Source organism: Pangasianodon hypophthalmus, chromosome 8 (assembly GCF_027358585.1).
Source record: "Pangasianodon hypophthalmus isolate fPanHyp1 chromosome 8, fPanHyp1.pri, whole genome shotgun sequence".
Classification (NCBI taxonomy): Eukaryota; Metazoa; Chordata; class Actinopteri; order Siluriformes; family Pangasiidae; genus Pangasianodon; species Pangasianodon hypophthalmus.
Genome location: NC_069717.1, coordinates 7,529,672 through 7,544,812, shown reverse-complemented (window position 1 = coordinate 7,544,812; position 15,141 = coordinate 7,529,672). Strand labels below are relative to the sequence as shown.

Genomic DNA, 15,141 nt, shown 5'->3' with positions numbered 1-15,141 from the left:
GTATAAATAGTGTTACCTTTATAATATAAGTATAAATAATATGAGTATAAATAGTGTTAGTGTTAACTGAAATTAAAATTAAAACCAGGAGGTGCTGTTAATATATTACACAGTACTTAAAATCTACATCTGGATGAGTGGAAATGAACATCAGGCAGTAATAGCTCGAGTAAATTAGTCAAAGTAAAATTAAACCTGTGCTGTGATCCTAAGGGGGTCCATGGAAATTACTTTGGAAGGGGTCTCTGGCTGCAAAACGTTTGAAAACCCCTTTACATAATGCCTCCAAAGTGAACTGTTCCTCTACTATTCTATTTACATGGAGGTAGATTTTTAATATGAAAGAAGCAAGTTTGTTTCTAAATCTAGCAAACCCTAGTAGTTAATGATTACTGCATATAATATTGTGAGCATTGATTTTATTCCACTAGTCTGAGTCTTGCTTTAGTGGCACACTATATTGCAGGCGACAGTGATTAGTCTGTGTTATTAGTTTAGGTTACTCATCTCAGTCACACACTAAGCTTTACTCTGAGAACAAGTGTAAATAAAAAGTGGTTTTCCTGTAGCATGTTGCTATAGAATGCCACTTTAGTCAACATTTAATTAAATAAATATGCCTATGACATAAATAATTAAAAATATATATATACTAAATGCAATAATAAATATATAAATGAGTCGGTTAAGCAATATTGCACGAACACGAGTGTGATTATACTGGATATCAGCACGGCTGTAATTCGTAGTTAGTACAGCCATGCTAATATTCTGTCTAACTGTGTAACTGCAAGTGTGATACTGCTTTTATACAACAGGTCTATAAACAAGAAATTAATCTGACGAGCTTACAAGTTATATATTAACTCAGAAGTTATATTCCTGAAAAGCATGTCCTCTGATGATGTTGCTAATGCTACTGTAGTAACCTTATGATATCAGAATGTTAATCTATTTGACTGTTAAAGGAGAACTCCTGCTCAACATCATACTATTCATTACCTTTAAAAACAAAACAAAACCAAAAAAACCTCCGTATTCAAATACCAAACACGTTAAATTCCACAACGCCGTCTCAAGTTTCAGTTTGTTTTCTTTGCGAAGTGGAAGGTGCATTACCGCCACCTGCTGGCTATTGCTAACTGTGACTCCTATAAATCATTAGCAATACTAGCGTACTAGCGTACTATTCCATCTACAACACACTGTGGATTTACCTGCTTAATTCGCGTTTCTCTCCTGCAGGGGTTCTCAAACCTTTTGCATCCTTAATTATAAAATAAATTCCAGATTTCCTCTATTTATTTATTTATTTATTTATTTATTTATTAATTTATTATTATTATTATGTGTACAATAATCTTTGGCTGTTTATTGTAGCAACAGAGCTTTTTTTTTATTCCTGAACTTTCCACAAACAAAACACAGGTCCAAGTTGACGTTACTGATAGACTTAGTTATTAAACAAGTGTCTTCCCTTTTCCTCACTTTCCCAATTCTGCTGCCTTCTTTTAATTATGACATTCCAGATAAAATATTTTGTGTCTCTAGTAATACTACAGTAGCTATTATAGATCAGCTTGATCTGTCTCTTTCTGATAATGACAGCTTACTTGGATTTAATCTTGATGTTTAGTTGAAATGTGTCAGTGCTGTAGCTTTGATATGGTAGTTTTAATGATATAGCAAGTACTCTACAATAATTTAAGACTAAACACACACTACAGCAGAACATTAACTTCTCAGTGTCAGTATTTATTTGCTGGAGTATTTAGTTACCTCGGTCTAGCAGTTGGAAATCAGTTACAGGCATTGGAAGTAGCCATGGAGGTGTTAGTGGAATAACTACAGTAGGGCAAACATCAAGGTTACGTACTGTTGTTTGATGAGCCTCCTTATTCCCAGCAATCCTCCAATACTCTTTTAACTGGATGGGATTCTAAATGCCCTTTAGTAGAGGTCCAGTATACCAATTTCAGCTTAAGACGAATCTCCAAAGGCACCTCAGCCATTTCAACCTGTAGTGCTGTTGCAGGAGATCTTCTAACTGCTCCACAGCATATTCTTAAAGCGTGAGATTGTACTGTATTTACCTTATTAAGCGAAGATGCTGATGCTGATCCATATATCATCCTCCCATAGGCTATAGTAGACCTTATAAGTGCACAATACATTCTTCTCAGAGACCACCGGTCAGCACCCCAATCTATCCCTGCCAGACACCTCAAAACATTTATTCCTCTCTTGCTTTTATCTGTTATCCGTTGGATATGTGTTGCAAATGTTAATTTTGAATCCATCCAAATCCATAAAAATGTGATTACTGATGTTTGTTCTAACTCTTGTTCATACAACTTTAACTTGATAGATGGAGTTTTCTTTTTTGAAAAACATACTATTTTTTTTTCCACTGACAGTTGAAATCTCCAACTATTGGCCCACTTTTCTACTTCTTTAATAGCATTCTGCATACTTTTCTCCACATTTTACCTCTCTTCCACAAGGTGCCATCATCAGCATATAACAACTTTCCTATCCCTGGACCAACTTTAGCAAATTTATCATTTTATCATAATATTGAATAATATGGGACTGCAAACACTATCTTGAGAAGTACCACTATCAATTGCATATATCTTTGAGTAGGAAGACCCCAGCCTTACTTGAATAGTTCTTTCCATTAAGAAATCCTTTATCCAATTATACATTCTTCCATTAATATTCATATAGTCCAGTTTGATTAAAAGTCCTTCCTTACACACACATCATATGCTTTTTCTACGTCCAAAAACACTCCCACCAGTATTTCTTTATTAATCTGGGCCTTTCTGACATCAGCTTCTGAACCAATTTGCTTCTTCCTCTCCTAAAACCACTCTGACGCAGACATAAAAGACCCTTCGTTTCAAGGACGTATGTCAGTCTAGACATTACCATTCTCTCCATTAATTTACAAAGCTTGGATGTTAATGCAGTTGGTCTATAACTTACTGCTTGTGAGTGATCCTTCCCTGGTTTCGCAGTTGGAATAATTATTCCACGCTTCCAGGAGGAAGTGGGCTTTCCTGATTCCCATACTTTATTGAAAAGATATTTGATATTTTTTGATGGGTCTGATAGATGTCTGGTTATTACACTGCACACTTCATCTTTACCAGGAAAAGTATTCCTCACCCCTGCAAGGACCTTCTTTAATTCATATAGTGTAAAATCTTCATCTAATATGCTTTCAGATGGACCTCTCTGAACCAAAATATTAGGATTTTCTCTCATACTTTTATCTCTATATAATCTCATATCTTCTGATATATTTCCATTACCTTGAACGTTGAAGAAAGTTTCAGCCAATATTTCTGCTTTTTCAGAACTTAAAAGTTATGATCTGCCTTTCTCCATTAACTAGAATAGGAATAATTCTACTAGACTGGATCGCTCTTTCTTATCATTCCCCACATTTCATTAATGTCTTCTTCCTTTCCCATTTCATCCCAGAATTTTCTCCATTGATTCCTTTTTGCTGTCTGGATTATTTTCCTAGCAGCTGCTTGTGTTCTCTTATACTCAATAAAATCTTTAAATGCATATGATTTCCTTACTTTCCTAAGTGCTTCTCCTTTTTTGTGATAATTTCACTACTCTCCTCTGTGCACCATGGTACAGCTTTCTTCCTCCTCATCCCTTTACTCTTCCCCATTACATCAATTGCTGTATTATAAATAGTATCACTTATGCACTTATTTCATTCTTCAACATCCTCTCTGTATCCTCTAGGTATTTATTTCTAACATGCTTGTCTCACTTATGTCCTGAAATTTTCCCCAATCAGCAGATTTGAGTTTCCATCTAGGAATTTCCTCTATTTCAACTTGTATTAACTCTATCCCAGTTTTACACTGTGACGAGCAGGAGGGAGGGGCCAGGCTGTGAGGACGCACACGTTTATGTTTATGTTTGAGTTCACTCGGTTCCCGCCTCCTCCTTGCCCGTCGTTGAATTTGGTGCTGAAGTGTGGAAGTGTGATGCTGGAGCGGTAGCTGGACGACGGAGGAGTCGCTGCCTGTCACCTGGAAAGGGGAGGAGTCGCTGCCGGCCACCTGAAAAGGGGAGGAGTCGCTGCCGTCCGCCAAAAAAGTCAGGAGTGGCTTCCGTCCGTCGGAAAGGGGAGGAGTCACTGTCGTCCGCCAAAGAAAGGGGAGGAGCGACTGCCATCCACCTGGGGTCGGAGGACCCGCTGCCGTCCGCCAGGAGGTCCAGCGCCAGCGCCCGGTGTCATCGGTGTCGCTTCCCGGCTGCCAGAGGACCAGATGAGAGGGATAAAGGAGCGACTGGAGACGCCGAAGGGGAGAGAGAGAGATGCACGTGTGTTTTATGTTTGCCTTATGTTTGTGGTTTACGTTCTGTTTATGTTTGAGTTTATGTTTGAGTTCACTCGGTTCCCGTCTCCTCCTTGCCCGTCGTTTGTTACACACATCTTCTGGGAAAATGGTCGCTACCTACCGTGCTGTCATCCATCACCTTCCATATACAATTCCTTGCCAAACTCTGGGATGTAAGTGTCAAATCAGTTGCTGAATTATGTCCTTGAACTACATCCACGTATCCATCCTCGTATCTCTACCATCATTCAGGCATATTAAGTCCTTCCAATCCAACATCTCTTCTACTGCTTTTCCATTCTGATCGGTATATGTGCAGCCTGAGTGTACTGCGAGCATTAAAACACACATTTCGCACATGCGCACTGACGAGGAAACAGGGGAAACTCCGGATCACGTGAACTGCTGTTGTGTTGATTATTATTCACTTCTAATTGGACAAAATTAACAGTAAGTGAACTTCAAGGTTACCAGTAGTTTCTGTTGCTTCGTCTTTATGAACCGTTTATAAGTCGTGTGTTCTTGTCAATTCAAATCAGTTAATAACCTAAAGATTTGTAAGACAGTTTCACTTTCGCATATGGTGATTCTCCAAATCTTATGATAATGTTGAATAAAAAATCTTTACGTGTTATGAAGTAAAGATCTAATGCTGGCCTAAATGTATCCCTTATAGAATTAGAATATTTTATCTTGACTCCAGCAAAAGGTCATTACCATCACAATATTGATAAAACATTTTTTCCACATAAAAAGAGGTAACAAGAATGTTTTTCAAATTCATTCATGTTGTAAACATTGGTTACTTTAAAAAAAAACACCTAGGGTTTTGAGTTTTTTTTTTAAAACAACATATTACATATTTTTCATATTTTCACCATCAAAACAATATTTTCATTTTCTGGCAAACTTTTGTTTAATGTGCAGAAATCAACTCTGTGGACGACAGTTTCACATAAGGACTTTCTCTCTTGAATTACAGAAAGAGGTTGTGCAAACTGTCATTGAGGAAACACTTCTGCATTTAAAAAAAAAAAAAAAATTGGGTAATTGTCTCCGTTTTTCCCGTGGATGCTCAGCTGTTTTCATCTCGTCCCAAAAATTCAGTGAGCTTTTTCTTTGTATTTGTGCTAGTTCTGTTTTGGTATGGGTTTTATTTTTATGATACTGCAAAACCTGTAGGCCTTTCTCTGTTTCTGCGGATTGTTTTCCAAGAGATTCTTATTTGCTTTTTCACTTCATTGAGCGAATGGTACCTCTTCAGTATCTTCCCAGCCAGAATCTTTGAGACCATTTGCTTGTCTTTCACTCCAGACTGATGGTATCTTTTTCTATGCTCTGACAACATCATATGATGAAAAAGCAATGTCCACCCTTATATTAAGGCCTTTGGTTTAAGCTGCATTTGTTTTTTAGTTTTGACGACTCCAAGTTGGAAAGCTGAGTGCACTTCTTTTTGTATTTTTCAATCTTTGTCTGAGATTCTTCTAGCTTCTTTTGGATTGTACTAAGGTCATGATAGATTTTTGTTCTGTTTACCTTCACTTTTTTTCTGTCCTTGTCTGTGGGGTGTTTCATGATGTGCACTTGAACTTTCAGGACATTCTTGGAAACGTTGAGCATCATTCTGCCCCTGTCGCTGGTCTACTGGAGACTCAGGGAGGCTGTTGCTTGCTAAATACTACTGTCTTTCCTGCCTTATCCTATCACTATTATTTCGTTGGTTTCCACTGTCTGTGTTTATGTCTTTTTTCCCATTTTGAAAGCTAGGAGATTGTTTTAAGCTTTCCTGTCTCTTTTCTTTTTCTGTATCTTTCCTTTTCTCTTGCAACTTTTGATATTTCACAGGATCTTCCATGACTTTGTCTCTGTATTTTCTAGACTGGTGTGCTGCCATCTTCGGGGCCATAGTATCTTAAAGAGAAATAATGAAAATTTAAGTTTGGTTACAAAAAAGATCAAAGAAGAAATCAAAATATTACAAAAGAAATCCCAACATATTAGAGAATAAACTGATAGGATGTCATTACCATCATCAGGTGCCATTACCATCACAACTAGAAATGTGTTGGTAATGACATTTATTAGTTTTGGGGGAAAAAGAGGCTAGCTCATGGTTTTGCTAACACTACTTTGTAGCTAACATAAGATGGTAATGATGGTGAATAAGCATACTCTTTGATCAGAAGGAATAAATGATTAAATTACTCACTTTTGTCAACATCAAATCTTCAGTCTTCTCTCATGGCAGGCATGTAGCCTACTCCTGTCAGATATTACTTCCATAGGTAAAACATAAACAGGTGTTACTGCCAAAAGATCCCCCACAGAAACAATATGCTGTGATGGCAATGACGGGAATGTTGGGGACAGCGATATATTGTCCAAAAATATATACAAATTGTACAGATGTAAACTAAATTAATATAGCTCCTACCTTTTAAAGCTACTATGAAGACACACAATGAGAAATGTGTATGATCTGATCACTTTTCATGACTTTATTAAAGAGAAGTTTAAAAGTCTGGGTTGGGGCCAAGGCCAAAGTATTAAAGTACTGGAATTTCAAACAAACAAACAAATAAATAAGGCATAATTTTTTTGGTGCAGTAAATTTTTTTCAAGGCAAAATATCTATTGTTTTTAATTACTAAACAGTTTGTTTCATAGTTAAGTGCTTTTAGATGAATTTGTGGTCTAGGGACATAAATGTGCCTCCATTTGGAGAATCACGCATATATTTGGATTTTTGTCTTCAATATATTTCGAACGGTGTGTGCAAAAATATTAACACGTGTACCAGTAAACAGCTACAGCTTTTTCCCCAATAACTGGTACTTTTTAAAACCCCGAGCATACGTTGATTTCTGTGGAGACCCGTAGCAGCGATAATAGCTAAGGGACCGTCTACAAATTACGTTAAGTCTCATTTTACGTAAAATCCATACGGCCTATACAGTGACGGCGAATTGAAGCCTCCTGAAGCATTGAAGCTTTCCTCTTAAATGCAACGAAAAACTTTTAACTTGTGGAAACTTTTCAACACATTGCGCGCTAGTGGCAGCTGGTGGTCAAAACCATGAAGTGTAGCTCCTATTAGATGCTGCAGTGGGGTTTTGGGTCCCAGCTAAGAAATCTGTGCATTCCAATGCTTTGATTTTTTTTTTTTTTTTAAACAGTGAAGACAACTGGTAACATTAAGTAATGCTGTGTATTACTTAATAAAGAAAAAACTTTATGTTTGTATATTTTTGTTATATTTTTGTTTTATGCAGCCTGCAAGCTTAGATCTTACATATAATTAATATAAATTTCTTATAAAAAGTCTTATTTGTAGATATCAGTTCAAATTTTCAGATAATGCACCATGTCACAAAGAAAAGTCTTCAATTTATTCAGATACACATATTGCATCTTATTTTTGTCTTTTTCAGGTTTACATTAGCACACACTGTTTATGCTAATGAGTTTCAGTAATGTCAAACATATGATGCCCACCGTGCGATTATGTGACGTCATATGTTTAACATTACTGAATCTTATTATTGTAATGTGCTGCAAAGCGTGCAACAGTGCTGAGTATGAAATTGATGGAGAATGCTGTCCTATGTGCGCTCCTGGTATGCTATTTTATATTTATTAGTTAGTTACTGAATCTTTTTTTTAAATGGACACATTGTTTCTGACTGAGTTAACTGCAAATACAATAAATGAACTTTTGTCAAGTAGGGCATGTTCCTGTATCAACATCCGTTTTCTCTGGAACAAAGATTGTTTTCAGCCAGTCACATCCTTGTGATGTCATGAGTTTGTGCTCTAGACATGAAAGCTACAGTGTAGTTTTGGGTTTCATCAAATTACACAAAATTGCAACTATTATTTAGATTTAATTCTTCAATAACACTAATTGTAAGTGAACTTCAAAGTTGTCGATCACATCCTATTTTCACTGAAAGGCTAAAAACATGCTACACGTTCACATCTCAGTTTGCTTTAAAACTTGCTTTAGATTCTCAGACATGAAAACTATAGGGTGTAGCTTTGCGTTTCATTAAGTTAAAAAAAGCAAATGTTTTTTTGCTTAACTTGATGAAACATTGAACATTTAGCTGCTGTTGGCCTTTCAGGCTCAAAGGTGCCCTTATAGAAATTTGTATGAGTATCAGTTAAGTCCTCATTTAAATAAACGATGAAACAAATGCAGTTTAAATATTTTCAATTAACTAAACATTTTGTTAATGAACTTACATATAGAGATAGGGTGTGGTCTCACTTTGCAGATTATTTCTACTTAAAAAGCTCTTACCTGAGCAGCTTTTGTATCAGTATATAAACTCTGGAGATGAGGAGGTTTGCCATTGCTGTAGCTTTGAAGGAAGAAAAATTTGAGCTGATTGTGACTTGACTGAATGCAACCACAGTTGAAGTGAAGCATCACGCTGCGTATTTGAGTTATTTTGCAACATTGGAATATTGAAAAATATTTTATGGCAACAGTGAAACATTTTTGATTCAACAAGACATAAATCTCCTTATATTTGATCATGTACAAGACAAAATATTTTTTTCACCTACATTTTGTCCTCCATGTTTGTTTTTCTCACTTACCCCCAACCTGCGACATGATTGAAAGGCAGGTAAAAAGAGCTTGACAGCACTTGACACTTTTTTAAATTTTATTTTTCAACTTCATTTGTTTCACTTTGACCAAAAGTAGCTTTTGATTTAAAAAAAACTCCAAAGTGTGAAAGCACCCTTCTCTCACAGAATGATTTACAACATGTTTTTGAGGAAATGTAAAACTAGCTACACATGGATAATAATTACTAAGAGAGCTTGTTATGGGCAATTTAAGTTAGGATGATTAGGAGGAGTAGGAAGTGCATGCTGATGACATACCAATGATCGGTTCAAAGAAATATTGTTTCAGGAACATGCTATTCCTTCTTGCAAACACCATGTTCACTGTAGAAAATCATTTACATGGATATAGTGACTACAATCAGTGGGCTAACGTATATGAGACAAGCTTGAGCATAAAGTGTTATTGTCCAGGTCACCATGTGTTAAAACACTGCGACAGTAATTCAGGCACGAGGTGTAAAGTGTGCATTGGATCAACCTACACTGATGTCCCGAACGGTCTGATGGCATGTCTCAGCTGCACTGTGTGTGATGAAGGTGAAGACGTGCTCATTCATTTCATGTAACTTAAAATACCTCTTATACAGTATAACACCTATAGAACAATATAGAATATCTTAATGTAATGTGTATTGTTTTCTTTCCACAGGTAATGGATTAAGGGTAAAGCGTAAGTGTTTATACAATTCAGATGCACTCTGTGAGCCTTTGCCAGGATATTATTGTATAGAAACTCATGGCGAGAGCTGCAGAAAAGCCAGAGAGCACTCCACCTGCCTTCCTGGACAGCACATCTACCAGATCGGTTAGCATTTCAACATTATGTGTAATATATCTGCTGTCATTTAATTCAAATTCCTCTGTATTCAGTCAAACAGTTTGAAGAATCTTAAGCTTTTATCTTTACAGGAACATCTTTAATGGATACAGTATGTAAGGATTGCTCTGAGGAGACATATTCAGATGGTTCTTTAATGCATTGTGAACCACATACAAAGTGAGTATAACATGATTATCACATTTTCTGTATTGTGAACTGTAGTTCTAAATGCTGTGTAAATTATTTCTCTCCTTTACAGTTGTGAGTCTTTGGGGCAGATAACAATCACACAGGGAACAAAGTCGAGTGATGCAGTGTGCAGCCATAAACCAACTCATCTGGGCCTCATCATTGGGATTTTGTTGTCCTCATTGCTGTTGCTGATCGTTATTTTATGTGTTTTATTATGGAAGAAAAAGAAAGATTTAACATGCTGTAGAAATCGTTTATACTGAGAAGAAACATTTTATACAGTGTAGGTGTATGTGTATATACACGTGTGTATACTTTGTACAAAATTTTACACAGTATTATATTTGTAATTTTTTTAAATGAAAAAGCTATTTTTCATTTTTATATTTGTTTGAATAAAGTGGGTGCGTCTGAACCACACAGTGCCAAAGGAAGTTATTTTAAATAACAGTTCACTATTAACAAACAATAAAGAAGTGATATTGAACTTTGCACACAACTGAAACTGGAATACCATGAAATTGCACAAAGCATTGTTTGTATAGAATATCATTTATATAACCCACATAAACACACTTGATGTGCATGTTCACATGCTTTTCATCCTTGGTTCTTGAAGCAGGGTTGGTGATGTAAATCCCTGATTGTATTTCTTTTTAAATCACATGACAGTGTCAGAGATTACTAGCAAGGTTATTGGGCTATTATTTAGTTTTATTATTATTTATTTTATTATATATTTATTATATATATTATATTATTATTTAGTAAACATAGTTTGAAATGAAACAAAAAAACAAATATAAATATATTAAATAATATATGTATGAATAGTGTTACCTTTATAATATAAGTATAAATAATATGAGTATAAATAGTGTTAGTGTTAACTGAAATTAAAATTAAAACCAGGAGGTGCTGTTAATATAATACACAGTACTTAAAATCTACATCTGGATGAGTGGAAATGAACATCAGGCAGTAATAGCTCGAGTAAATTAGTCAAATTAATTAAAATTAAACCTGTCCTGTGATCCTAAGGGGGTCCATGGAAATTACTCTGGAAGGGGTCTCTGGCTGCAAAACGTTTGAAAACCCCTTTACATAATGCCTCCAAAGTGAACTGTTCCTCTACTGTTTACATGGAGGTAGATTTTTAATATGAAAGAAGCAAGTTTGTTTCTAAATCTAGCAAACCCTAGTAGTTAATGATTACTGCATATAATATTGTGAGCATTGATTTTATTCCACTAGTTTGAGTCTTGGTTTAGTGGCACATAAAAAGAAGCGAATGTCCATGCCTTGACTTTCTTGTTAATTCTGTCTTGGCCTTTCAGTGTAATATGCTTGTATTCTTCCCTTGTTGAAGGAATCCATGTTGTTATCTCAGCCATACCAGTGTTTTAGCAGCTGAAGTGAAATTTGTCAGGTGACTCATTAGTCACGTTTACATGGACACTTTTTGTTTCAATCGGAATGAAATCAATCAGATTGATTAATCCGATCGCAGTGTTTACAAGAACGCTGAATAAAGTAATCGGGTTGATATGCGCGTTTACATGACCGAATCTTCTGACATGCGCACAGTGCACGATTACACGTTTCCAGCCGATCCAACACGCAGATACTAGCAGCCACTCTCTTGCCATTGCTTCTTTTTTTCGTTTTAAAAAGCAGACTTAACATTTGCCTATTTCAGCTGCTAATTAGAAGACGAAGCGCGTGATGTTTTGTGCGGTACTGCGTGTATTTATCAAGCAATTAAAATGCCCCTTCCCGAGCCCAGAACAAGGCGTCTGTGGATGAGGGTCCGAAGCAAGGACCGGTGGGACAACGTCGTCTTGCACCACTTCACAGACGAGGAGTGGAAGGAGAATTTTAGGATGACATGACAGTCATTTATGACACTATGCTCAATGGTGGAGGGGTACATGTCACCTGGTGAGGCTACGGTCAGAGCCCCAATACCGCTGACAGCCGTGCGTCATACGTCATTACGTGATTTGTACGTCATTGCACATGCGCAGAACTATCTGGTTTCATTTTCAACCCGATGAAGTGTTTACATGTCCTCTCCATCGGATTAGAAAAGGTTTAAACCACCCCTTACGATCCGAATGAAATTTTAATCGGTTTTGGCCAATTCATTCCGATTGACGTGTTTACATGTGACTTTTTAGATCTGATTGTGCTTCTAGTCCAATTACGATCGGATTATTAATGTCCATGTAAACGTAGCTATTGTTACATTCTGGGGTATGTCCGCGTGTTTTTGTGTTTTGCTCTCTCCCCTTTTCTCTCGCCCTCCCCCTCTTTCTCGCTCTCTGCAGCAGTTGTCTCATTGGATAACGTTCCTGTCTGTCTCGATTATCCCCGCTGATGTCATCGGCGTTGACAACCAATCCACCTCTGACCCCGCCTATTTAAAACCCGCAGCCATTCGTTCATGCAGAAGTTGTTGTTCTGGTTGTTAAAATTAAAACCCTGTCGTACCTCTGGTTTTTCTGTTGTAGTTACGCTGCCTTACTGTGTTTTGTTCTTGTATGTCAATTGTCCCATGTTTCCCCCGCGTTGTTCTAGTCACTTGTTTGTATAGTTAAACTTAGTGTTCGTTACCCTGGTTTGTGACTGTTAGTGTTGGGGAAAAGTGGACAGGTAAGTACGTCACGTGACATACATTGTACAGCACGTAGGAATTCCGTTTTGTTTTTTGTTTTTTTTTGTATTAGACACATTAGATTAGGAGCGAGCACCACCCTCTGTACTTTTGGTTTGGCTAGTTAAAATAGGTAGTTAGAGCGTTCTGGACGCTGAAGATTTATTTCTATCTTTTGTTATAGTTAGGTTAGAGGGTTACAAAATAGTTAGACTTGTTTTGTTTTGTTCATCTCTTTGCTTTGGTGCCGCTCGCGTCCCTTTTCCCCTTTTGTGTCTTGTTACGTGTTATTGTAAATAATTTGTAAATATTACCACTCTCACTTGGCACTACACTCTTTTCCACTTGTATATAGATAAATAAATCACCTGGATTGATTTGCACTACTGGTTATTGGTCCCTGACTACACACACACAAATGATATTTGATTATTAAAAATAAGTGTTATTCCCCACATACCCCTAGACTAATTGGGGTTGTAACATTTATTTGGGGGCTCCTCCGGGATCATAAAAACCTATTTCCCGTGATTCTTAATAATAATTGTGTGTGTTGGTGTCATCGACGTGCTGTTCGGCCTAGAGTAGTATTGGTCGTAGTGTTGCGCTATACCGGTTAGTGGAAAGGCTGGACTGAGTCACCATTACTGTAGACTGGAGAAGCAAAACTTGCTTGTTGTGATACAATGCGTTAAGCTACCTGTTGCTTTTCAAAACACCACAAAGGCAGCTAAATTGCTGTTTATAAATCAAAACAGTCAATAAAGTCATCTTAAATATGTAAAAATACATAAACTATTTTACAAGGCTAATTTCCTATTTTACTACTTTACAAGGCTAATTTAACATTACAGCTTATTGGCTGAATATTTAACAAGCTGATAGCTGTGCTGTCTCCTCTCTCCTCTCGCAGTGTGTTTGCCTGCTCTCCACCAGAGACAGCTGCGTATAAGAACAAGACAGGAAGAAGGCGACGCTTAGTGATCGAAATCCCAGTGATTTCCAGTGAGTCAGTGCAATTGGCACACTTATGGAGCCGACTCCCAAATGACTCACTGCCAGATGTATCACTACCAGTTGTTGATCACTGCCTAATTATCCCTTAAATTGTTCAGTAAAATTGTTCAGTGCCTCATGCTGCCTCAGTCCCACTTTCTAATAAGACTGGCTCTAAATAATTATTCTGTGCCAAACAACTCGCATATTGGTAAAATTCACTAGATGCACTTTCTAATCCGGCCCACCAAATGAATTTAAATTTAAAATACAAAATCTAAATACTGGACTGTAATTAAATTTAAAGACTGGAATAAAGGGTAGTTTCTATTACACTTAGGGGCAAAATAGAGCAAAGAAACTCAAGGCTACAGCAGTTATTGCAAAACAATGCTAATAACCTTCAGCATTATGACCTAAACCGTGTTTAATGCTGTGGGGAAAACATGTTCAGGACGCTGAAGTTGCTGGGATCCAAAGTTATGCAATTTGATCTCTGCTGCACAAATGCAAACATATGAGATATGACTGCTGAGATCTTCAGTAAAGGATCTCTCACTTCTCTTAGTGTCAGCTGAGAGAACACTGTTTGTATTTCAGCGTCTCGATTCAAATTTCTGGGGACTTTTGGACTTTCTCTTTTGGTTTTTAGTTTTTGTTTGGACTTCATTCTTCATCTTTGTTCCTGTGGCTGATAAACATCAAAGGGGAATTTGGTAGCAGGTATGGGACCCAGAACAATACTAGTTTGTACACACTGCACTATACAGGTGACTGTCAGGCTGAATAGTATTTATTCTAAACATTCATTTTAAACAATCTAAAGTTAAAATCTTAAGTTGAGATGTTACATGCCTAATGTTATTAATTTTTCAAATAGTAGACTTTTAATATCTCAATGTCAGTAAGCTATTCCAAGGCTGGCTCGCATTAGTGGGATTGTTAGTGGCTCAGAATGTTGTGTATAGTGCTGTTTAAATTAAGAAGAATGTAGATTGCACCTGGTGTGTCTCAGTTCTACATGTTATTTTGTATGGGCAGAAAAACATATAGACCATAGAGTTAAAACTTTGAAGCAGAATGTCAGGCAGGGCAGATCTGAAGCTCAGGGAAAGATCTCTGAAATATTGCCAAGTAATATGCTGCACATGAACAATGCAGATAAGTTAGTTCCTGCCATTATAATCTGTAGATTACATTACTGTAAGTTATTACTGTTCCTGTATCTTCATGCCTAGACTTCTTCTTTAAAAAGTTCCAAAGTTCAGTGGGTGAGGCTTTTACAGGAATTATACTAATTGAGCACCCCAGTCCCATCTTATGTCATTTACACTGACTTCCTGCTACATCTCATTAAAGACAGCTGAAAGGCAGCTCATAATGACCCATTCAACAGCTATGTTCTTGGGTACAAACCTGTTGCAGGGCATTTACAACAGCTGTAGGACAGGGTTTCC

General features: G+C 36.9%; 1 protein-coding gene across 4 annotated transcripts; it reads left to right on the top strand.

The window, feature by feature from the left end:
• Positions 1-4,033: 4,033 nt before the first annotated feature.
• LOC128318686 (tumor necrosis factor receptor superfamily member 14-like) lies at positions 4,034-10,447 on the top strand. 4 transcript variants are annotated; one of them, XM_053235838.1, is made up of 6 exons: positions 4,036-4,549; positions 7,811-7,996; positions 9,432-9,557; positions 9,670-9,825; positions 9,930-10,017; positions 10,100-10,447. In XM_053235838.1, exons 2-6 carry the CDS (start codon positions 7,834-7,836, stop codon positions 10,293-10,295), a joined length of 729 nt encoding a protein of 242 aa, XP_053091813.1. In that variant the 5' UTR covers positions 4,036-4,549; positions 7,811-7,833; the 3' UTR covers positions 10,296-10,447. The 4 variants fall into 4 exon arrangements, with proteins under 4 accessions (XP_053091811.1, XP_053091813.1, XP_053091812.1 ...); XM_053235837.1 differs by having other exon boundaries at positions 4,036-4,826; XM_053235836.1 differs by lacking the exon at positions 7,811-7,996 and having other exon boundaries at positions 4,034-4,549.
• Positions 10,448-15,141: the final 4,694 nt, after the last annotated feature.